This window comes from Triturus cristatus, chromosome 7 (genome assembly GCF_964204655.1).
Source record: "Triturus cristatus chromosome 7, aTriCri1.1, whole genome shotgun sequence".
In the NCBI taxonomy this organism is placed as follows: domain Eukaryota; kingdom Metazoa; phylum Chordata; class Amphibia; order Caudata; family Salamandridae; genus Triturus; species Triturus cristatus.
This window is the reverse complement of record NC_140590.1, coordinates 158,122,637-158,147,456: the sequence shown is the minus strand read 5'-3', so window position 1 is coordinate 158,147,456 and position 24,820 is coordinate 158,122,637. Positions and strand designations below refer to the sequence as shown.

The following is a 24,820-nucleotide window of genomic DNA, read 5'->3' as shown; positions in this document are numbered from 1 at the left end:
ATTAAGATGCTAGCATTAGGGGCGATTGAGCCTTTTAACAGTCCTTGGTCCAGCCCCGCGATATTGGTACCAAAGGCTGCCACACTAGAACTCCGGTTCTGCGTGGACTACAGAGGACTCAACTCAGTCACCAAGACTGATGAACACCCCATTCCCAACGCTGATGAGCTCCTTGACAGACAGCACTGACAAATTCCTCAGGTCTTTTGATCTGACATCAGGGTACTGCCAGAGCGCCTTGACTGAGGGAGCCTAAGAGGTCAGCAATTCTTAACCCAAGGGAGTCATTGTAGTTCCAGGTGATGCCATTTGGATTGAATAATGCACCTGCTACATTCCCACAGTTGGTTAACAAGGTCCTGGCTGGTAAGAAGGCTTTCTGTGCCACCTACTTAGACGTCATCGCTGTCTACAGTTCCAGCTGAGAGGAACACAGGCATCACCTCCATGAGGTGCTTCAGGCCCTGCTACAGGCAAGCCTGATAACCAATGCAATCAAGCGCAAGACTAGGCAGGGTTCAGTGGTGTATTAGGGAAATCTGGTAGGTGGAAGCAAGGTGCAGCCCATTCAGGCCAAGACTGAAACTATTATAGCCTGGCAACCATCTAAAATCCAAATAGAAGTGAGAGCCTTCCTAGGCCTCACTGGTTACTACAGACGATTTCTTAAGGGCTATGGCACGATGGTCATCTCCTTAACGGAGCTGACTTCCAAGAAACAGCACAGATTGGATATATGGACAGAGGCTTGCCGGAAAGCCTTTGGACTCTCTCAAGGAAGACATGTATATAGCACCTGTGCTCAAAACACCTGGCTTCTCCAAGGAATGCATCGTGCAGACAGATGCTTCAGAGCAGGGCATAGGGGTAATGTTAGCACAACTGAATGAGGAGGACCTAGACCAATCAGTAGTCTTCATTAGGAGGTTACTTCCACAGGACAAGAGGTGGAGAGCCTTTGAAAGAGAAGCTTTTGCTGTGGTCTGGGCACTGAAGAAGTTGAGGCCAAACCTGTGGGACTCACTTCAGATTTCAGCTAGACCACAGACAACAACCCCCCTGGCTTATGCAGAAGAGTGGTGAAAATGGCAAACTGTTGAGGTGACGCACCCTCCTATAGGGAATAGACTTTACAATGGAGCATCACTCGGGGACAGACCACACTAATGCGGATAGTCTCTCTAGATTCTTCTGTATCAACGAAGGGAGCTTCCAAAGGATTGGGTAGCTCTCCTAACTTTCAGCAGGGAGGTTGGGGGGGTCAGGGGGGGAGGTTCACATGCTGGACCCGACAGCCTTAGGGTGGTCTTCCCCAACTCATTTCTCCTTTTCCTGGTTTTAGAAATCTGCACGCTTTACCACTGCTGGCCAGTGCTAAAGTGTTTGTGCTCTCTCCCCTAAACATGGTAATACTGGGTTATCCCCAATTTAGCATATTTAAATAGCTTATAAGTCCCTAGTACAGTGCACTATTTGTGCCCAGGGCCTGTACATGAAATGCTACTAGTGGGACTGCTGCACTGATTGTGCCACACACATAAGTAGTCCATTCACCACTGCATAGCCTGTGTGTGCAGTTTCACAATGCCATGTCGACCTGGTAAAAAAAAAAAAAACTCTTGCCAGGCCTAAACAGTCCCTTTTATACATATAAAAGTAACCCCTAAGGTAGGCCCTGTTTAACCCACAGGGCAGGGTGCAATGCGTTTAAAAGGCAGGTCATGTACTTTTAAACTTTACATGTCATGGTGTGGAAAAACTCTCAATTTCATTGTTCACTACTGCAAGGCCCATGTCTCCCATAGCATAATATTCAGATTATCTTATTACATCTTTTAAGCGTGACTCCCATGTTTGAAGAGATAGACTTTTCAAATTAACTATCCCTGAAGTCACAATTTAAACTCCCAACTAATGGTGAAGTTGGATTTTAAATTCCAGTTTAGTAAATGCCACTTTTAGAAAGTTTGCTTTTACTTACTTTAGTCATTTGGTGCCTTCTGTCTGTCTCTGGAGTACACGTCTGGGGTGGGTGACAGCTGGCTTCCTACATTCCCTCTAGACAGTCACACACAAAGGAAGGGTATATGTGCCTGAGTGGTCATCTGCATGCAAATGGGAGCTGCCAATTACACCTGAAAGGACTGTGTCCTGGCCCTATTTATTCCACCCCACCCGTAGTGTACCTGGAGCCAGGACAGGTACCCATGGGCTCATCTTCTTTTGAGTCTATCCTGCCATATGGTTCCACACCAGTCCTGAATCTTTGTAAGTGGACCTAGGGGTGTGGTCCAGTGGAACCGACACGTCTTCTGCTGCAAAAGCACAATTGACGCATTACCGCTGTTGCGGGAACCGGACCATGGCATCGCACTCTGACCAATCGTATCGCACATGGAACCATTGCTAACTTCAGACACATCGCCGACACTGCGTGGAAAAGTTAGATACATCGCATCTACAAGGTTGAGAAACTCTGCTTATCGCAATCAGAACCGTCTCAGTTCGGAACGGACACTTCACTCCAGATGCAATGTTGCAGTTGTGTGAAGAAATTCAGCCATCACCTCACATGCACGGAGATCACCAAAGCATCTCAATGTTGTGAGCTACGGGATCAGGTCCACGCACCATCACAGTCTGAACTATTTACTTTGTCCCATTCCAGCATGCCTCAAGCCACCAAGGGTATATTGGGTTGCCCAATTTACTTGATTGCAATAAAAACTTTAGGCACTACTGGTTTTCAAATGCTATATTTTACATTTAGTCTTTAAAAATTCATAGCTTGACTTCTACTGGATAGGCTTTTGTCAGTTTGGTCTTGTTTTATTGATAAAATCATAATCTATTTTTCTAACCTCGTTTGGAGTCTTTTTGTGGCGTTTTCACTGTGTTACTGTTTGAAATGTGGCACAAATACTTTACACATTTCCTCTTAAGTTAGGCCTGGCTGCTTTGCGCCCAGCTACCAGAGAGTGAGTACAGGATAATAAAGGTGGTGTCATGACCTACCGCGACTAGGATTGTGGTTCCTGCTTGGACAGGGTGCATAACTCTGCCAACCAGAAACCCAACTTCTAACAACATTCCAGCGTCGGTGCACTGAGCTTAGTTCTGGCACCTGTGGGCAGGAAGGTCAAACACTGCAGAACAAAGCCAACCGCTTTAGTTTATGCAATAATACTACAATATTGTACAACTGTTTTCAGCATTCCACTATGGCAACAATACCCAACGATGAAACAGGTCTCTGAAAAGCAGGAGGTTTATCAATGCGAGAGGGGTAATTGAATAAACCTCTAATATAGGAGAGTTTCTGAATCATATTGAAATACTTATTTGAAAAGCACACCGGTTTCTGGGGGTCCTCAGTTGCCAAATGTTCAATTTTTCTAGATCCTTCACCTAAAACACAGTGAAAAACCTAAGACCACAAATGCTTTGGAATTCCAAGATCGTAGGCATGGAAAGAGATTTTCAGTAGGAAAACATTAAGATTGGCTGCCCACTCATTTTTCTCAAAAGCCATGTCTAGAAGCCCTTATTTTAGATTGGTAAAGAATCTAAAATGGCTAGAGTCAAATACTAAAATTGCAATTTGAAAACGTTGCAAGTCTTCATCTAGATTTAAAAAATAAAAAAAAACACAAGCAAAGAAATTTGGGTAACAGGATGCATATGTACATACAACTGAGGCCTAAAGGTATTCAATCTCAGAGGTTACATAAGTACTGAAGTAGCAGGAAGTTATTCCTCAGTCAAGATCACAGCAGAGATTCATAATTTCAAAACAAGGCCTTTGGCTTCTGGATTAGTCTCACTTTAGTGTAAAAAAATAGAAAATCCAGAAAGGACTACCTGTCAAGCTGACATTTTTCTTCAGACGAATAACTCTTTTCAGACAGCCGCTGGAGAATCTCCTTCACCAATGATGTTAGACTATCAAAGCGATGTTTCACTCGTACACACAAGGGAATCTGCTGCACCCACAGCTCCTCACACTCACCCCAACCTTCCTGCCAAAGTACCACAGAGTTCAGTTAAAATTGCATAGCATGAAGATAGCTAGATAGGCAGGAATATTGTTAAATAAGATTTGGTATGAAGGAGAAAGAGAGGAGGAGGTGGAGCAAGAGAATGAGGAACAACAGGTTAATAGAGTGAGCCAGAATGAAAGAATGAAGTAATAAGTGACAGAGAGCAAGGGAAAGGGGATAAAAATAGGGAGAGGAAAAAAGCAAGGACAAACGTTGTACAGTGGAATGAAAATAAAGTAATACAAAGCAAAAAGAAGGGAACAGAATAGTGAAAGGGAGATGAGAAGAAACAGGAAAAGGGGATAATTGGAGTTGGAGGAAATGGTTGAGTTAATTGAAGATTTTGGGAAACAGTGAGAAAAAGCTTCAAGGTGGAGGGAAAGATGGGAAGGAAAATGAAAAACACAGGAAAATTGTGAATGCGAATGACGGCAAGAGTCAGACAAAGGAGAGAGATATGCATCTATTAAACAGACCTGCATCAGAACCTGGACAGAGGGAAGCATGTTTCTCGCCTCAGACACATCTTCCAGGTGTGACTTCCTAAATCGAAATCTTATTAAAAGAGAAAATTGGTAAAAAGAGAAAATTGGTAAAACAGACTCCTTATATGCACTTCCAGTAAATCCTTAAAATCAATCCCTTCTAATTCAGAGCACCCTATCCGCCCCACCCATGCAGCCTGTGTAGGCACCTACTTCAGGGCCTCAATCTCGCTGTGGATGTCTGTGCTGGCAGTAAGTTGTTTCAGGATCTGGGTATTCTGCTGGGCCAGATGTTCAAGGGCAGACAAGATGTGATTGGCAGGGTGGGAGGTCAGCACATTCTAAATGAAAAACACCAAGAGCACCATAAAAAAAAATCTGCCAGGGCCCATATACAAATCTTAAACCAATTAGAAGATGCATTTCTGTCAAAAGGTAAAATCTCACAAATTCCATATCACACAAACTGAGTTCAAGAATGTATTTATGTATTCATGTGTAATTTCTAATACACAACCCTAGCCAAAAGGCAACAGAATGTGGTACAACCTCAAAAGACACGTTTCACTCACCAAGTAATTTGAGGTGTAGCTGGGTTCTAAGAATCAAGATACCCATTACAAAGCCAGTTTCTACTTCATGACTAACTGCTCCCTTTCCGAATCAAAAGGGCCTCAGTGGCCATCACTTTACACCTCATATACACAAACACGTCCACACCAAAAGACCAACAAAGAGTGTGAGCGGTCTCTGATGGGTAAACCGTGTCACGGCCCCATGCGACCCTAAAATGAAATACAACCAAGCATCTTGATTCCCAGCCTCAGGAGCCATATTAGGGTGCGAGGGTGAGAAATCTGCCAACAAACATTGGTAAATAAATCTCCAAGAACAATGAAGACATCCCTGCTCATGCTCTCCCACTGTACACATTACATATGTGTCAAGAGGCAAGGAAGTATTAAGTAACAAGCACACTTACACTGCATGTCAGTTGCTTCATGAAGGCCCTCAAAACAAAGCGAGGGGCCAGTCGTGTTTCACTGGACCGCACTACAAAGATCTTCAGAAGACATGAAGGGGAGAGACATACATACTGGAACTCACTCTCCAACATCACATTGACCTTGGGAGGGTCTGGACGGGCCAGATTTGTGAGAAGTTGGCCTGGTATATGCTGTCCACTAATTATAGTGGGCACCTTGTAGCAGTCCAAACAACTCCTTTTTGATGATAGGTTAAAGACAACCTTAATTGAAAGCTATCCTAGTGGTAGCAATGGAGAGCAGCCTTCAGGATAAGTCTTGAAGAATTGTAAAGCAGCTGGTTTTACCAGTCTATACTCTCTTGAATGGCTAAATGAAAGACAACCACACCAGGTATATACATAAAATATATGTATTTATTTCTAAACACACCCTACTAGTCTCTTTATGAGGCTAGAGGTCCAGACACATAAGTTACACTTCAAATATTACTGTAGAATAGCACAAATAAATGTCAGGCCCTTGGGGCGAGCCAAACCATATACTAAAATTGTGGTATAAGAATCACGACTTAACTAGACACAAGGCCTAGAGCCTGTAGAATCGCTGGGACCCCAAGGAATCACCCAGGGTAGTGACACAGGGGGACCCACGGGGGCCGTGTGCAGTGTGAGAACACAGCCGCGAGCTCCCGTTGGCTTCTATGGGGAGAGTCGCGGTTAGATTTTTAAAGATAAGGGACACTCAGAGATGAGCTAGGACCAAACCCTTTTGGACTTAGGAAGTTCTAGGGTCAACACTCACAGGAGCACCTGAGTACTCAAGTTACCTCACCCAGGGAAGCCGGGTGCATAGGTGTCAAATGGTGTCGGGTTGCGTCGTCGCTTTCAACGGGAGCTGGCAAAGAAGTGCTGCTGCCGGGAAGATGCGAAGTGTCCGAAGAGATCCAAGCCTGTATCGAAGTCGAGAAGAACCTGAAAGCAGAGGGGACAGAGTCTGGGTCATTAGCCAGTGACCAGGGGCACGATAGGAAAATGCCCACCGAGGTCGGGTGATTTCAGGTGAAGAAGGTGAAGCTTGACTCTTCAGCCACGAGGACCAGGAGGCATCGAGGACGACCAGGAGCTGGATTTGAGCTGTCCCACGAAGGATGTCGAGTGCTGCAGCGTCGGTGCCTGGATTGGACACAACAAGCCTTGGCAACAGCAACCCACACAGAAAGGAGAAAGCTGCTTCGGTGCAGACCAGCAAGGTCTGAGGGACTCACCACTTGGTGGGGAGTCAGGGCACATCTGGAGCAACTAGGGAAGCCCAAGGAAAATCAAAGTTGCCTTCACAGGGACCCACCAGTCAACGGACCGGGGATCACGAAGGGACCTCGAGAGGAATCACAAAATAGCGGCCCACGGGTCACTCCGGGTGACTAGTCCGACAATTTTTGGTGGATTCTCTGCTCGAGGTGGGGGCCACAAGTAACCCAAATCCTGACTTCAAGAGACGTGGAGAAGTCAATGCACTTGCAAATGTGCACGGTGACTAGGAGTTCCGGTTCCACGTTACTCACGAGGGCAGCGGGTCTCAGCTTTGCTGGGGACTCGGGTCGGCCTCTGAGAAGTCTGGAAATCCACTTCCTGGGCTTCAGATACTTCGGAGTCCGGTGGGAGCTTCAGAGATGTAGACCGGCAATTGCTTCGTTGGTGGCTGCCAAGCAGGGGAGTCACTCCTTGACCCCAAGCGAGATTTCTTCCGTCCTCTAGTCTTTAGTAGAGTGTCAAAGTACCAGGATTCCGTTGCAGAGTTTCGTCCAGGGATATCTAAAATCCTGTTGCCAGGGATTCCTTACTTATACCCAAGAAAGGGGTTGGACTAACTCAGGGGACCCATCTATGGGAGGGTTTGGAAAGAGGGGTGGCTACACCCATTTCCTTTGTCCAGTTTCATGCCAGAGCAGGGGCTGGAAGCCCCTGAACCGGTTTGAGCTGGACTATGCACAGGGACACCAAATGTGCCCCCAGTGCAGGACTTCAAAGCACTCTGAGAGTGCTCCCACCCAGCCCCAATACACATCAGCCTGTAAGGGAGGTGGTTACACCTCCCTGTGACAGGAAACCTATTGTCCAGGCCTCCCCTGCCAGAGTTTCGGTCAGCAGCAGGAGGCCAGACCCGTGTCTGTGGCTGCAGCATCCATTTTGTGATGCCAGGGCTCTTTTAAGTTGGTACTGGGTATACCGGTGCGGTCATGTCTCTCCATCTAGATGGGTGGGATCATACTCCCACACCAGATACTGGTGTGGGGGTATGATTCCAAGGTGTTTGACACCAAACACAACATGTTTCCGTGCAGCCAGTCCAAAGTTAGCATTAAGCGTTTAGTTATAATGCACTTAAGAGTATATGGTCAGGCTGCACTACTGACAACCCCGGAGGATAGATTCCGAAGGCTGCAGAGGTGCTCAGCTCATATAACCAAGCACCCTGCCTTCAGGATTGATAAGGCCTGCCACAGGGGTGACTGATAGGTTTCTAGGTGCAGTGATAGGTGAGATATAGTGAACCTATATCCCAGTAAGGGGTGCATGCACCACCTTACCCAGGCTGAAGTAGCAGACCTGTGGTGTCATTTTGGAGGGCTTCCCAAGGGTGGCATAATACATGCTTCAGCCCCTGGTAGGCCTCTGGGGTGCCTATGCCCTGGGTACATAGTATACCATATGCTTGGGGCTTATAAGGGCACCTCGGAATCCAATCTGTGATGTACCTAAGGTACATTGAATCAATTTAGAGAGGAAGCAGCTAGGCTGGGGTCCAGAATAGCAGGGCCCCAGGCAGACTAAAGTCGAAAAACTATGTTACAGCAGCAAAAAGTGGGGGTAACCATGTGAAGCAGATCCTACTCTACTACAAGATTTGTCACAATTCAGTGGCCTGCACCACACCAATCTTAGGAGGGTCACACACTTCAGTGTCACACTACGCAGCACCTAGCAGATCATGAAGCTTAAGGTCTTAAAATTCTTCATTGTCTCACATCACATACATCCTAATAGGTAGAGAGTGGAACAAGAGAGGGAGACCAACAATTATAATAGGCAAGCAGTAGAAGAAGACATCAGCACATAAACACGTAAGGCAAAACACTATCACTTGGCAATTCTCTTTGGAGATCCAATGGAGAAGGTTTGAAGCATCTAGTTACCCCAAAAATGGTTGCCTACATTCTCCTTAAAAAATTATGGGTGCAGGCATGAGATTTGTGAACCCCAGAATTTAGATTTCTTTCTGAATTTTCTCCACTCAGGATAAATGATTGAGAGGACAAATTAGCCCAACTCTCACTTAATTATCTTATTTCCAAACTTGTCCACATCAGTGAGGTTATACAAGAGGACAGGGTCGACGGCAGGCTTAAAAGCACCAATAGGACAATGCCAGCGCAGGCACATTGCGTTTCTATACTCCTTGATCGATATGCCCAAAGTATCACATACCGCCACCACGGGGTTCACCGCCAGAGGGGTAAGTTGTGTTGCTTCTTCATAATACATTTTTTTTAATTTTCACATGCACACAGTGCCACGTTCCGCTAAACACGTAAGGATTACAAGATCAAGCAAAATCATTGAAAGCTGATATTACCAATAGAGACAGTCAAGATACCAAGAGTTTTACCTCCACCATGCTCAACCAGTGCTGGTGGGACGCTCGACGTTGCTCCTCTTTCTCTGCAGCTCTATAACAATCAAAGCAGATGTGTAAGAACATAGGAGGAGTCTACAAAAGAATGGCAAAAGGGGGGAAATTCACACACTAACCTGACCGACTCGGAGATGTGATCATGGGCAAGGGATTTCAGGAACTCGTAGCGCATGAGAGTGGCTTTCTTCACATCCCGCTAGGTAGAAAACAAAAATGGAAAGGACAGGCGATGAGATTGAGATGTTATACTGAATGTGTAGACAAGATAAGGGAAGCAGAAGCAGTAAGAGAAAGCAAGAGGAATACACCGGGACAGACAACAGGAAGGAGAACTAAGACGTTATGGGAGGGGAAACTGAAGTACAGAAGAGATTTGGGTGAGGGTACAAGAGGTAGGAGAAGAAGCTAAGCAGACACTTAGGCTAGCCCTATGGCTTACTGTTCTCAGTTAGGCTAGTGGTAATCCCTTGAAATGGTTTCTCAGGAACAAGTTACCCACCGTCTAGAACACTTTCTAGGGGATACTCTAACCCCAGATTTCTCACTTTTAGAATGTCCTGACACCAGACTGGATCTGGAAAATGTAACCGCATTGTTCACAAGAGCTAGTAGGTGGTGCCATGAAGCTCTGCACTTTGTTCCACCACTGAATTAATGCTGGAGCCGTATGCAAGTGCCACGCCCGCGCATAAACATCTGGTTCTTTTCGAACTTTGCCTGCGCCTTAGGATGCAAAGCCCAATAATAAACATCAGAGGTACCAGTATGCAGATCTCTAATTTGGGACCTTTTTAGGTGAGAAAAGAGAGGCCATTCCACATAACGGAAAGGAGGGACGCAGTGAGCAGGCTGTGGTTAGATAGCGTATATGCCAGAAATAACTGAAGCTAAGTGACTTACTCTTCTGATGGATTCTTCTAGCCATAGATTCCTCACCTTTAGAGCAGATATCAAAGCAGTGCCTCCCACCACGGTGGATCTGTGGAATGGCTCATACCAAAAAGTGCTGCACGATCTAACAGGCAAAAAGCCATTGCCTTCAGACTTGACTGTCAAGGCAGTAGTGCTGCGTGAACATGTGTACTGACTCCCCCATTGCACCAAAGTGCTAGAAGTCTTGGCCCTGGTGGAATAGGCCTTCCTGGCAAATGTGTTGCAGATCTTGATGAAGAGGGAAATCCACATTGAAAAACTCATTTTCTGCACTGCCTTACGTTTTCTTGCCCCAGAGACTCACACAAAGAACAGATCTTCCACCCGATCTTTGGAGCGATTGATGCAAAAGCGTAAAGCTCTTTTTAGGGTACAGACAATTAAGTCTATCCTCTGCTGTCAAGGGGGAAGAAGAGACACCGTTGCCCTCATCCTCCTGGACCTCTCTGTAGCCTTCTACACCATATACTACCTCATCCTCAAATGACTACACAAAACCGTCATCCCACCTTCCAATGGTCATGCTCTTTCCTGACTGGTCGAACCCAGTCGGTCAGCTCAGATGCCCGCAACCTCATCCGAGTACCGCAAAACTCATCACTTGGCCTGTCTCTCTTCAACACCTACTTGATCCCGCGTTCCAGTATCATCCATGCCCAGGGAATCAACACCTTATCCTATGCCGACGATACACAGCTAACACTCTGTCTCAGAAAAAATATCTCAGATCCGGACCAAATTCTCCACTAGGATACAAACAAACTGTCTCAAACTGAACCCCGACATGACCCAAGTTATGATCATCAGAAGAAACTCCAACAGGGTGGCCATGTCCCACCAAAGGAAAACTAAAGCAGTTTGGAGGCTGCTGCCCTAGGGGGTAGGGAAGTTTGTTGACCTGGGTGGCCTGGAAGTTGCCTACTTGGTCCCCCTACCCGAAAGGGCTGGAGTGCATGTTGTATGGTTAGTGGGCCTTAAAAAGTTGGTGGTACGCTAATCCCCTGAAATAGACCCAAAGAGGTCAAAACGGTTTACGATACTGTCTTGTAGTGGTAGAATGGCCAAGGGAACATGCTGTGACCAGAATTTCTTTAAAAAAGCATTCCAATGATGTATCGTTGTTCTAGTCAAGTAAGATCCACTGAATTACATGTCCAGTAAATATCGCTTGCCCATCCCTGGAGAAGCACAGGGATCTTATCCAAGTTTGCCACTGAAGCACCACGAGAGTGCCAACTGCTTTGCATAGTGAACAGTCCAGGACGGGTAATATACTTTGCAGCATCTGGACTGTCCTGAATGAATTCAGCTCGAATTTGCCAGAGAACTGCCGGCAAGATCTCCCTAACAATGTTCCATAAAGCATAGGTAAACCTCCCAAGCAAGCAGCTAGCATTGACTGACAGGAGGGTTAGAATATCAGGGGAGAAAATCCGCTCATAGAAAGCCTCAATGTGTTTATACTTTGTTAGAAAGAGTTTTTGGGAAATAGGTGAGTTACCCTACTGATGGGAGGTTGAACAACCAAACATTCTGGTGAAGGATACGGTGTCAAAAAAACAGGGTCACCTGATGCCGGCTCTGGAGGTACGTCCTTCACAAAACATCAGTAGAGACTAGGTAGATGGTATGAAGGATCTTTATGGAAGAGAGTAGTAACACAGAGACCCCATCCAACAGCAAACTGAAAGTAACTGACTTGAACGTTTAAACAATGCTAAGCAACCTTCACCACATTCCAGAACCTGGAAGCTGTGGCTGACGAGAAGGTTCAGAACATCACACCGGCCTGTGGTGTCTGGCAACCTGCCTGTTCAATGGTGGACAGGATAAGAGTATTTATAATGTCCCCATAAGGGTGTCAGTCAGGGTTTTATTCAATGTAGGTAAGGGTTTTGATGATGTTTGTTCTAGGTGCAAAACATTACTGCAAATCCAACACCTCCGACTCATGTCTCATTACCGTGGCAAAGGAGGCTCTCTCCTCCATTGGTGGTGCAGGGGAAGAACACACCCAGTGTCCAGGGAAATGGCCAACCCACTGGCCACCTGAAAGTCCACAAATAAATTGCCCTCACGAAAGTGGAAAGTAACACCCCTCATCTTGGTCATCATTCTCAAAAGCTGGGTGGCTCAGAACAGAGTCTGAAATTATGTCGTTGAAGCGCTTGGCGTGAGGCTCCTCGACAAAGATTTGTTTTTATTAGGGTAGGAATGAATTGCAACCAAGAGTATTGGTAAGGCGTCAAGATGCGACCTCGGTCATGGTTGAGATGGATTCAGCTTGAAGTTAGAGGGGGCTATAGGAACGGATTTCGTCTTCGGCACTGGAGCATTGGGTTGAAGTCGCAGGGACCGTGGAATTTGGTGCCAGAATCAAAGTCAGCTCTGGCAGGGGAGAGGAACCAGCGGTTACCTAGAGGCTACTGTAGGAAGCGGTGTCTCTCTATATAGTGCACCAAAACAAGGTACACTTTGCAGAGAGTCCAGGCAACCCGTATTGGTTTACAGATGCACAAGTAATAATCCCAATTGTTATTTTTTGTGGTAGAGTGGGCAAGTAGTTTAGCCTTATCAGAGGGTAGTGCTAGGCATCAATTTAGAAAAAGAACACGTGTTCTTATATAAATTTCAACACCAAGAAATTTTTGTACTTTTTGAGTTGTTGATTTTTACAGGTAAGTAAAATGTTCACTTAAATATATCTTTATGTGGTAATGCTTTCCTATGGGGGAAAAAGTCATATACCGCACACAGTTACTTGCAATAGGTTTCCAGGGGTCCCCTTCAGGACTTAAGGTGGTAGGGGGCCAAGGTCCAGAGAATCGCCAGCAGTTCATCTTTACCTGACCTGGAGTGTCTGGGTACAGAGGTGCTGGTTGGGTGGTTGATTTGCATGCTGCGCCGAAGGAGTGGGGGAGGGTAGGGGACAAGTCTGACAGCTCCCAAGAGGGGGCTCGGTCGTGAGGGCCCTGAGAGCAAGGAAGCACAGTCTGTTCTTGGGGACTCTGGCTGGGGCGCTCGGGTACAGAGTGCTTAGGTTGGCTTGGCTTATGCGTCACGGGCACTCACAGTTGCCGGTCGAGGGGACAAAATTAGGACAGCTGGCCCACTCTTGAAGTAGGTCTTTGCGGTGCTGATGTCCCTAAAAGGCTGCTCGGTCTTGGAGTCTGGATTGGACTCAAAAAGGCTTTGGTTGTTGCAAGGGATCCGGAACCCCAGGTATTGGTGCTGTGCAGCTCCGGTTGGTCCGGGCGTTTTATCACTTGGTGGGTAGACGGTTCTGATCTCCTGGAACACAGAGAGCTTTATCTGGGTGACTAATGCATCAATGGTACTGGGGGCAGCAGAACGGTGGACTGGACATTTCTGTTTTGGTGCCTGCAAGCTGCAGGGGAGTAACTTCCCTACTCCAAGGGAGATTTCTGGCTATTTGCAAAGTGCTGGCAATATACAGGGATTCTTGGATCTGCCATGAAACCCTGTAGACTGCCAGCGGAAGGACAAGTAGATTTGTCACGACTGTCGGGACAGGTACAGTTAGATAGGGTTTGGCACAAGAAAGTCCAAAGCTGGTCCTCAGTTCTCACTTCTTTGCTCTTTGTTCTCTTCTTCTTGTGTCCGTTGAAATGGAGTTCCTGGTATGAGGGTGCCACCTAAATGCTCAATATAGAGGCACAATGGGGAGAGTAAGGTAGTAGCCAATGGGCTACCTACCTTTGGGGTGCCTACACCCCCCGATATGACCACTTCCTGTGGGGAGTGGGCATAACCCTGACCCACTGAATCTAATTTCATCAAAAACCAAGATTGTGGAATTCTACTTTTCGTGTTCACTTCAGGTAGCCCACCTAAGGCGAGTAACTAGCCTGATAGTGAACACCCCTCCTAATTTTCTCACCTGTACTGGTACCAAATGTGCCCTGGGTGGGGGTGGCAGTTCCCCTCTTTGTGGGAAGACGGGTTACATATCAAGAGCGACAGAGGCCTTCGAAGCCTCCCGCCTTGATACGCTGATTACTAGCCATCCTGGTTGGAGGGGTTGACAGCCTCTCTGGCCAGAGCAGGCATTGTTTCTGGCCCCAGACCGCGCAGGCTCTCACCTCCAGGGGGGGTCAGAAAAGCGTCTATGTCGGCAGGCTGGTCAAGACCAGTCAGCCAGCACACTAGAGGTTGGTAGGTTTTCAGGGGGCACCTCTCAGGTGCCCCCTGAGTGCCTGTCATAATACATCTAGTACTGGCATCAGTACAGATTTATTAAGACAAGGTGTTTGATACCAAACACCAGAAGTTTCAGTAAAGCCATCATGTACCTGGGAAAGTCGTAATGACCATAGCCCAGTACATGTACTCAAGATGGCTTCCCTGTTCACTACTATCTAGCAATTGGGCTAGACAGCACAGGGGCATATTTGCTCAAGCAGATAGGTCCTCACATGTAATATAATGCACCTTGCCATTGAGCTGTAAGGCCTGCTATATGGGTGATTTACAAATATTGCATGCAGTGTTAGTAGGCATGGTACCATGTGTGCCATGTCGTGTTTTCACGTTCATGTAGGTTGCTATAAGAATCTACATGAGTTTGGTCGAGGGTCCCTTTGGGTGGCAAAATACCTGCTGCAGCCCTTAGGGACCCGCTTTAGTACTCATGCCTTAAGTACCAGGGGTACCATTTACTTGGGACTCACAGGGGTTCTTAAGGTCTTGCCAATTGTAAAAACATTGAACAGCTACCTTGATTTTGGGGAAGAACACGGACACTGGGGAAATGGTTAGCAGGAAAGCAGTGCACTTCAGTCAAAGTTACATCAAATACCAGACAAAAAATGTGGGGTGACCATGTCAAAAAGGGGCACTTTCCTACACAGACTCCCCTCAATGAAAGAGGATAAGACTAACCTTTCCCAAAAGAATATTCATTGTCTAAGTGGAAAAACTTGAAAAAGACATCTGCACTGACATGGTCAGTCCCAGGTCGGGCCCCATTGTAAAGTTCATTCCCTGTAGGGAGATGGACCACCTCAACAGTTTGGGGTTTCCACCTTTCATTTGCATCAGTATCTGAGAAAACTGTGGTCAGTTTGCACAAGGAAGTTAGTACCAAACAAGTATGATCTCAGCTGCTTCAGGGACCAAATCACAAAGAGTTCCCTCTCAATGGCACTCCAACGCTGTCCCTGGGGCGTAACCTCCTGCTAATGAAAGGAATAGGCTTGTCATGTCCATCAACGTTGGTATGGGATAGGAACGCTCCTATCCCATGTTCAGAGGCATCAGTCTGCACTATGAACCACTTGGCGTATCCTTGAGCTTTGAGAATAAGTGCTGAGCACATTGCCTCCTTCAGGGAGTCAAAAGCCTTTTGACAGCTCACTGTCCAGTTTACCTTCCTTGGCTGCTGCTTGGAGGCAAGTTCTGTGAGGGGTTCCACAACAGTAGCATACATCTTCACAAACCTCCTGTAGCGTAGTGCCCAGTCAAGCAAAGGAATGCCCTGGCTGGAGTCTGGATTGTTGAAGCTTCCCAGTCCAGAATGATCTTGGGCTGTAAAGGTTGATCTTGTCCTCCATCTACAAGGAGGCCTAAGTATACTAATGTGCCCTGCCCCATCTAGCACTTCTTGCCTTAATAGCAAGGCATGCAGCTTGATTAGCCTCAAGGACCTTTTCAAAGTAGATCAGGTGAACCTGCCAAGTAGAACTATAGACAGCAATATCGTCCATGTATGCTGTACTAAAAGTCTCCAACACAGAAAGGACTTTATTCACCAACCTTTGGAAGGTAGCAGGGGCATTAACAGTGAACAGGAAATGTCCTTCTGGGGTCGAGAATGCAGTCTTTTCTTTTGCCCTAGGGTCAGAACAATCTGCCAGGAAACTGATGCAAAATCAAAGGCACAGAGAAAGTTGGCTGCCCCCAATTAGTCAATCAACTCATCAGTTCTAGGTATAGAGTGTGCATCTGTCTTGGTAACAGCATTGAGACCACTATAGTCCACACAAAACCTCAGCTCTGGTTTCTCACACTTGGAAAGAGGCTTGGGGACACAGACCACTGGACTGTCAGAGGGCTCAATCATCCCTATCTCCAGCATCTTCCAGACTCCAGCCCTGATGCTTTTCTTAACGTGATCAGACTGCCTGTAGATTTTGTTCTTGACAGGAGTGATGTCTTCAGTGTCCACATCATGAATAAACTTGTGTGTCTGACATGGGGTTATGGAAAAGAGGCCAGCATACTGCTTCAGGACGTGACTGCAATCAGCTTGCTGGTGTTTGAAGGGTGTTTGAAGACAACTCCTTCTACTGCCCCATCTTTTGGGCTGTAGGAGAGGTAGTCAGGGAGAGGTTCGCCCTTTGCTTCCTGATCCTTATCAGTGACCATCAGCACGGCCACATCAGTCCGGTCATAGGAAGGATTCAGGTGGTTTACATGGATGAAGCTGCGAGTGCTCCTGCAAGTGCCTAAGTTAACCAGGTAGGTGACCTCACCTTTTGTCTCAAGGAAAGGGTAGGGACCACTCAATTTGTCCTGGAGGGCCCTAGGTGCCAGAGGCTTCTATACCTTCTACCCTGGTTGGAACTTCACCAGTGCAACCTTTTGGTCATACCAAAGCTTCTGGAGCTCTTGACTTGACTCAAGGATTTTGGTTGCTTTACCCAAGTATTCAGCCATCCTTGAATATGGGCCAAGCATATTGTCCACAATGTCTTACTTAGGCTCTTTGAGAGGTCTCTCCTAGCCTTCCTTCACTAGGAATAGTGGTACCCTTACAGGATGACCAAACAGAAGTTCAAATGGACTAAAGCCCACTCCTTTCTGTGACACTTTTTTGTAGGCCAAAAGCAGGCATGGCAAAAGGACAACTCCTCTCATTCTTAGTTTTTCAGGAAGTCCCATGATCATATATTTCATGGTGCTGTTGAATCTCTCAACCAGGCCATTGGCTTGTAGGTGATATGGTGTGGTAAACTTGTATGTCACCTCACATTCTTCAGCCCACATGGCTTTTAGGTAGCCAGACATCGTTCTTTAGCTCACTTCGCCACCCCAGTTCAGACCCCGCCATATGCAAATCAGTCTTGACCCTGTTCCTCATGGAAACAGTCCTGTCTTATCTGCCAAGCCAGGTCGTCCCTGGACGTAAACAAGCATCCCTGGACAGGTTTCGGGGTAACACCCCTCATCAGCCAGGCTAGCTTGAATCAAATGGCAAAGTGAGCAAGGGACCCACGTCTGGGCATACCCTTCCAACTAAGGGCGAACAAAGCAAACACAAGGAGATTATGGACGGAGCGCTGAAACTTTTCAGACACTCACCCCGCATTCACGGATCTTGACTGAATCCATAATTGTTCTTTAGCCAAGCCAGGTCTTCCTTGGACCGGAAACAAGCATCCTTGTGTTTCATTTATTCTCCCTAAGTTGGCAGGATATGCCCATACGTGGGTCCCTTGCTCACTTTGTCACTGGATTCAAGCTCGCCTGGCTGATATAGGGTGCTACCCCGAAAGGGGTCCCAGGATGCTGGTTTCCAGTCCAGGGAAGACCTGGCATGGCAGTTCGGGCTGGATTGTTTCCATGAGGAAGAGGGTCAAGACTGGTTTGCATATGGCTTGGTCTGAACTTGGGTGGCGAAGTGAGCTAAAGAACAATGATGGACTCAACCCAGATCTGTGACTGGGGGTGAGTGTCCAGAAGTTTCAGCGCTCCCAAACACTGGAAGTGGAATTAAGAGGGCCTTGATTACCTGTCTTGCCACTAGCCAGTAACACAGAAGTTGCAAAACTCCTTTACCTTCTGGGACATACCTGACAAGCAGAAGAAAGTGACTAACCTACTCCAGGTCTTTATCTGTCCAATATGCCCAGCTAAGGGATGTCATGTGCTAGAGACAGTAAGAAATCTCTATTGCTGAGGCACTGCCACTCTCCTAGTGGCACCAGGTTTGGGATCTCAGGCTTCACTATACAGGAGCCCCTCCTTCCAATAGGTCCTGTGGGAGCCACGGACATCTCTTTTCCTGTGCAGCAGCTTGCTGTCTCAGGCTCTTAAGAGTGGGGCAGGTCCTCTGTCCTTGGCATAGCTCTTCCCGAGAGGGTCCCCCTGGGCCTAGGAGCTCTGTCGTGTAAGGTCCAAGTTCCTGGGACTCAGTTCCCTCTGGGGCCGACAGGTTTTCGCCTTAAGGAGAGGGTACCTGAGCTTGTGGCTGTTTATAAGTTGGTTTCCCATACGTCTTACCTTTTCTCTTGGCGGGTTGGGCCATTATTCTAGGCTCTAAATGATCCTTTTCATCCTGTGCTTTGCTTTGGGCTCTGGTTTTTACACACATTAATTCAGGCACTCCCAGGATGGCTGCGTGGAATTTGAGCACTACCTCAGCCCATGCTGAGGACTCCAGATCATTCCCTAGTAGACATTCTACGGGAATTGCAGCAGACACGACCATCTTCTTTTGACCAGTAACCCCTCCCCATTCTAATGACGCAATGGGATGTATCTGGGTATCAGCACTGAGGACTAGATGGGTTTTGCCAGTCAAACACTGCTCTGGAGATATTAATTTTTCAGTCATCATAGTGACACTTGCATCTGTACCCCTCAGCACTTCCACCCTAACCCCACTAATATGTGGCAGTTGTCTGTATTTTTCCAAATGACAGGGCCAGACAACCAGGGCAGGTACATCAACCCCACCATCTGCGATCAACGTGGATTTAGTGTGCTCTTCTGGTCAGGGCATACCAAGAATACCATCTGAAGCCTTACCACCTCAGTAGTAACTGGAGTGCACTAGAAGAAGCCTTTTTGGGACAGGAGTCGTCCCCAGTTCAGAGTCCAATGGTTTTACGATTGAAACATCAAGCCTGTTTGCGATCCCAGTTCTTACCCTGGTCACACCCTTGCACTGTGAAGTGTCTCAAGGGCCCACCCTCCTCAACAGGCGTTTGGGGAGCTTTAGAAGACTCTTTACCTTTTTTGTTAGGCTGTCCCACATCTTTTCCTTGGGGGGGATTGGCGAAATAACCGAATGAGACGAAAAGGAAGGATAGTAGAGTAAAAGAAGTGGTTGGACAAAGCACAGAGGAGGAGCATGTGATGAAGGACTCGTGCATGGAAAGACAGCAAGTGTGTGCTGATGAGCAAAAGAGCTGAGCTCAAAGATCAAAAGAAAACAGCAGACTAGAGTAAAAGGAGCGGCTGACACAAATTGAAAATTATATGGTAATTAAAACTTGTCAAGAGGAGACAAGTCAAATAGGTTATCAGAATTAAACAAAACAATGAACTCCCCAACCAACCATGCACCAAGTAAGTTATGGCAAGATTAGAATGAGGTAACACTTTTTCCTTTAAACCTGTGGAGAGTGGGTGGGAGGAAGAACCACTACGTACCAGCACTGTAGGCTCGAGGGCAGGCAAGGTTGCGCCAGTTAGAATAGATTCAGGCTGGGGCAAATCTAAACTGATTTTCACATTAGATTTCCTACAAAAAAAAAAGATAATTTATGTGAGAAGAAAGCAAAACCACAAGGAACAGAGCAAAACCATCAGTCAGAGATGTGCACTGGACATTGCATAGTGCACGACCATTTAGCGAAAGACATGATACAGTTATGGCTGAAGTGTTATCTGCCAAATGTGAAAAGAACTTCACATAATTATAGCTATGAGTCATGCATATTCTGAATTATTAAAACAGACTACTGCTGAACATCTGCAGGGTTCCAATTTTTTGTAAACTATTTAAAATGTTTAATTCAATATAGAGAAAACATGTTCTAGCTTCGAAGTTAAAATAAGGCCAGTTAAACTAGTGACAGTAAAGTACATCTGCCTGAAAACTATTAAAGAATAGCATTTTCAACTGAGAAGTAAATAATGACCTCCAAACCTAAATTATAACTAGAGTGAAAAAGGACAATGCCACTTAAAGAGTTCAAACACTACGGCCCCATCCTTTCCTGCAAGGCAATTAGGAAGAAGGATTTCTAGAACCTCAAGTGGCAACTTTCTTTTTTGTCTGTTCTCAGTCAGAGGGTATGTTAAAAACAGTCAAAATGAAGACCTAAATTTACTTACAGACAAGTTACTTTTCCTTCTCTCTCCACCCGAGGAGGAGGGAGACTAGAGACACAGTTTTAGACTAGTATTGAGAGTTTAATGTCGGGGGAATTTTTATTGCACTTTGACATATCATCTTGAGGAATTATTATTATTATTTTAAATCTTCAACTATTTTACTTAGGGCACATTGTGTTGATCAAATCATTATTTATGACTTGCTCCCTTTTTATACCTGCACTTGCACTTCTGCTGCCCCTTTTGTTCTCAGGGCAGGTATCCGCTTGGTAGGCAATCATCATTTGAGGTCTCGGCCCAATGATGATGTGGTAACTCTACAAAGGTGAACCTGCATGTCCTCTTGCTGTATATTAGTACTGGAAATTCAATGTTGTGGATGTTTTTATTCATACAATGCAATCTGTCTCATTACACAGCCCACACAGCGCTGTCCCCAACTTTGGACTTTTCCTCTAACAGCGCAAAAACGGCGCTGCAGCTGGCATTCGCAGCGGACGCTTCGATGAAACTTTTAGCCATTTCAACCATGGAATAAAGAAGCCAGAAACTGCCACTGCTTGTAAATTTCAAAGCTGCTGGTCCGAGTGGGATACCTGAATTTGGCACCTCTCCTCCAATTAATCTAGTAGGACCAGGAAAACATCCCTCTTTTAGTGAGTGGCTATTATCCAGTATTCTGGGTGAGACAACGAGTGCCAAAGGACATTGAGTGGTGGAAGACCTGTCTCTCTCTCTCCCTCTCCGTCCAAGCAGACTGGAGCAGAATTATCATAAAAGTCAGCAGAGTGGAGAAAACTCAGAGATGTGTTTTTTCTACGCATTAAAATACTCTTTCAGTATATAGCTCATTCTCACTGCTGGACCTAATTTTTCTATGATAATCTTTCGAATAAAAAACTTGGATCCGACGTGGGGTGTGTCAGGGAAGTCAGCTACAAACTACCCCTACTAAAACATTGAAATCACTAAAGTGAACAGGCATAGTGAAAGGCCTTGACACAGGCTGTATGAGAACTGACAATGGTACCACAATGTTAAAAGGGACAAGCATCAGGAATGATGCAGTAAAAAGAGAGACTTTTTGTACCCACTGACAACCGTTGCTCATATGTAAATTTACCTTTTAAAAAGCATACAAGAGGCGTTTAGAAAAACACAACAGTTGGTTTAATTAATTAAACACTATGGCCGGAAGCACAGTTATAGAAGCAGGTCTGAGAACTGTATCAAAATACAATCGGTTTGAGTACCATTATATACATTTCTTGGAGCATCATAAAACAATTCATAGATCCTTTATAGGAAGATGAATGTGGGGCGAGTCATGGGGTCATAAATTACTTCCACCTGATAACAAATGCAGGTGGGTCTTGACCTTGCGTGAACACAATGAAGGACAGTGGGTAACATGTCCAAAAGTCCTGCATGGGGAACGTGTGATCACTGTGTGTGCTGTGTCCTGATTGGCTGAGTGTTACTAACTTCATGTGGCATCTAACTTTGTTTTGAGAACGTGCGCCCCTCTGGCCATGTGCGCTTTACTGGGGTCAATCTCCCTGGACCATTGTGGTGTCGCTGTCCATCCGTAGGATTAATCTGTGTTTTTCCAGTTTGCAAGTTTGTTGTGCTGGTTAGGTGCCACCCCACCTGTGATCTGTCAATCAGTTGCCTTAGGGCTAGGTCGCAGGGCCTGCCTGACCACATATTTCTGACTCGGGTTGATGGAGAGGTCATAGTGGGCGATTCCGACAACAGTGATTTGATTTTGTTTTTATGCACACGTTTATCATTGCGTACCTCAAGATCTATGTTAACATTCCCCCCAGTTGAATTTTCAACTACGTCATTTACCCTATCCTTCATGACAGTCACATTATTAGGGGGTTGTTGTGCTTCAGTTTTTACTATTACTACTTCCCTAGTTACTTGCATTCTATCCAATTTGAGGGCTGCGTTGTTACAGCAGGAAACCCCTCTACCTTCAGAAAACCACACAAAAACAAGAACAGGCAGCAATGACGTATACAAACCAGTCAACCAATGGGAGGATTTAAAACAATGGGTATTATTCATAGGTTGCCCTAATTCCTACTTATGGATCATCGGTTCAACCCCCCACTCCCCCCAGCATGGCAGTAAAGGATGTTGATTACGCGGTGGTCTTAACGAGCAGGTGGCTAATCTCAGCTATTTAACTAATATGTTAGGGGTGTCGCTAGACTTCTAATATCTTATCTTCCCTAGTGTGTGTGAGTGGTGCCTTTTCACCTACATGTGCGCTGGGAGGTGTGAAAAGAAGGGGCGTGCCGAATTAGGTGTTAGTGGCAATTAGAACATGCTCTGGGGTCACATGTACAACCCTCCAGTCCTGGCACACCGTGGCAGTGGGACTCTCCCCAGCGGTGCCAGGTGTCTTGACTATGCCCTTTTTCTAGAGGGTTCTTTTTGGGCTAGCTTTGGGCTTCTTTTTACTGGTTTGGGGCTTTTCCCTACATTTCCATGTGATTTACTGGTTTCTATTGTCGTGAACCGGTAGGGGAGGGGTGCGGGGGGTTAGAGAGCTGTCCCGCAGCCACCATATGTTTTTGATGTGGCGGTGTCCAAGATTGGGCTTTTCACTCCCCTGGACGGTGTGTGTATGGCCTCGTGTGCGTCAGATGATCACTAGGCTGGATACGGTGGTGAGTATATTTCTGAGTACCTCGCACGGAGCGGTGATGTAATTTTGCAGACTCGGCACCACCTTTCCCTCAGACTACTTCCTATTCAGGATATCTTGGCCTACTGTCCCCGGCTCTTGCCAGGGACGTTTAGCCGGTGACATGCTACTTTCATTTGTTTTGGGGGGACATAACCTGACGAGGGTAGGCCCTAAGGGGGGCTGGGTATCTGGATCAAAATCGCACTTCGGTGCAGAATTAACATTTTGCCTTGTGATTCAAAAGATATTCTAGCACTTAGGTTGCTGTTCCCTTCTGGTCAATCCCTAAAAATATACAATGTATACAACAGAGTAGAGGCTAGAAATGAAGAAACAACCACCACTAACCAACTAGAGCAAATGCTATTGAAACATGGGGGAAAGGATCTCATCTTGGTGACGGGAGATCTTAATTCAACCTTTAAACCAATGGCTGCTTCTTCATATTATCTAACCTGCGAGATAGATAATCAGTGGGGCATACCATATTTAGAACTCCCAAAAGTTAGATGGACTCCAAAAGAAGGCCAGCTGCTGTCATTAACACAAACGTTTGATCTTAAAGCAACAAATGGTAGCTGTTCCTCAGATCGCCATGGTAGAACCACTTTTAATAGGCTGGGCTACTGCAGCAGAATTATTTTCTGGCACATGTCGAGCTCTGGCCATGTCAAGGACATGGAAGTGACAGACCGAGTAGATAGCAATCGCAACGCTCTTAGTGTGGCATTATGTATCAAAACAGCTTCACATTATGGGGGCAAGGGAAATCGAGAGATAAGAGAACTCCTGCATACCAACAACGTAAGCTCTATTAGGTGGGACTGGGTAGTAAAGTACCCTCCAGCTCTCGAGATTGTTAAGGGAACTGTTATTGCAGATTACGAACACCTGTCCAAGCCCCCCACTGAGTTGAGAAGTGAGGAGCTGGCAAACAGCCACAACAAGTTAATGGGTAAAATAAGGGAAGTGCTGGGAGAGGGTAGAAGAAAAGGGAAATCTCGCCCAAAGCCTGATTCTTGGTATAATGGTGCTTGTAGAGAGGCTAAAGATGAGCTCCTTTCCTCCATTAAAACTAGATCCCAAGTAGAGATAGTGTGCCCTAGATTTAACTATCAGAAAGTGCTTATAAATGCACAGAGGGAGTGTGAGGATATGTTATGGATCAACCTGCATGAAGCTTTGGTAAATAAGAATAAGGCATTATGAAGAACAGTTATTGTGGCTTCAAGTGGACGTAAGCCAACGCTTGATTTTTGTATCCAATCAGATGAGAGGGTAACGCATGTTAGCCAGTTGTACTCCAGTAAGTCTAGGGCAGTGAATGCTGATGGTGTTTCATTAAATAGTGGCGCCATTGTTTAGCCCAGCAGTTTGAAATTTTCACTAAGAGAGACCACAAAGGTAATTAATTTTTATGCCCCATGTCCTGACAGGATAACTGATGATCTGTATAGAGAAAACCCAGAAATTGGGGGAGCCATATACAAACCTGCTCTTTAAAACTACCCTAGCTGGTATGACCATCCCCCACTCTTGGAAGTTAGCTGAAATGGTTGTCATCTTTAAGAAGGGTGATCGTGCACTTCCAGCAAACTACAGGCCTATTAGTCTGATAGATTCGCTTCAGAATTTCTTGTTTTAAATCAGGTGCTTGATCATCTTCAGAACTGGATTTGTGAGGGGAATATTATTTCAGATTGGCAGGCTGGTTTTAGGTCAAATATGAATTCTATAGATCAGATATATCGGTTTATTTGTATTTATTGGAGTGAAGTGATGATCAACAAGGGCTACTTATATGTTGCCTTTGTTGATATTCTATCAGCCTATGAACTGGTCCCAAGAGACAAGCTATGGGGAGGTTTAGAAGAAATGGGAGTTATGGGT

At 46.0% G+C, this 24,820-nt stretch overlaps 1 protein-coding gene across 4 annotated transcripts in view; it reads right to left on the bottom strand.

Moving 5' to 3' along the window:
* The window catches only part of HAUS5 (HAUS augmin like complex subunit 5), a 343,036-nt gene that overhangs the window by 175,388 nt on the left and 142,828 nt on the right, over window positions 1-24,820 (bottom strand). For all 4 annotated transcript variants that reach the window (XM_085615894.1, XM_085615897.1, XM_085615895.1 and 1 more), the window contains 6 exons: window positions 19,540-19,630; window positions 9,324-9,403; window positions 9,181-9,241; window positions 4,739-4,866; window positions 4,517-4,595; window positions 3,862-4,019 (listed from right to left, as the gene is read on the bottom strand). In XM_085615894.1, the coding sequence (XP_085472020.1) occupies window positions 3,862-4,019; window positions 4,517-4,595; window positions 4,739-4,866; window positions 9,181-9,241; window positions 9,324-9,403; window positions 19,540-19,630 (597 nt within the window). The remainder of the gene's footprint in view (window positions 1-3,861; window positions 4,020-4,516; window positions 4,596-4,738; window positions 4,867-9,180; window positions 9,242-9,323; window positions 9,404-19,539; window positions 19,631-24,820) is intronic.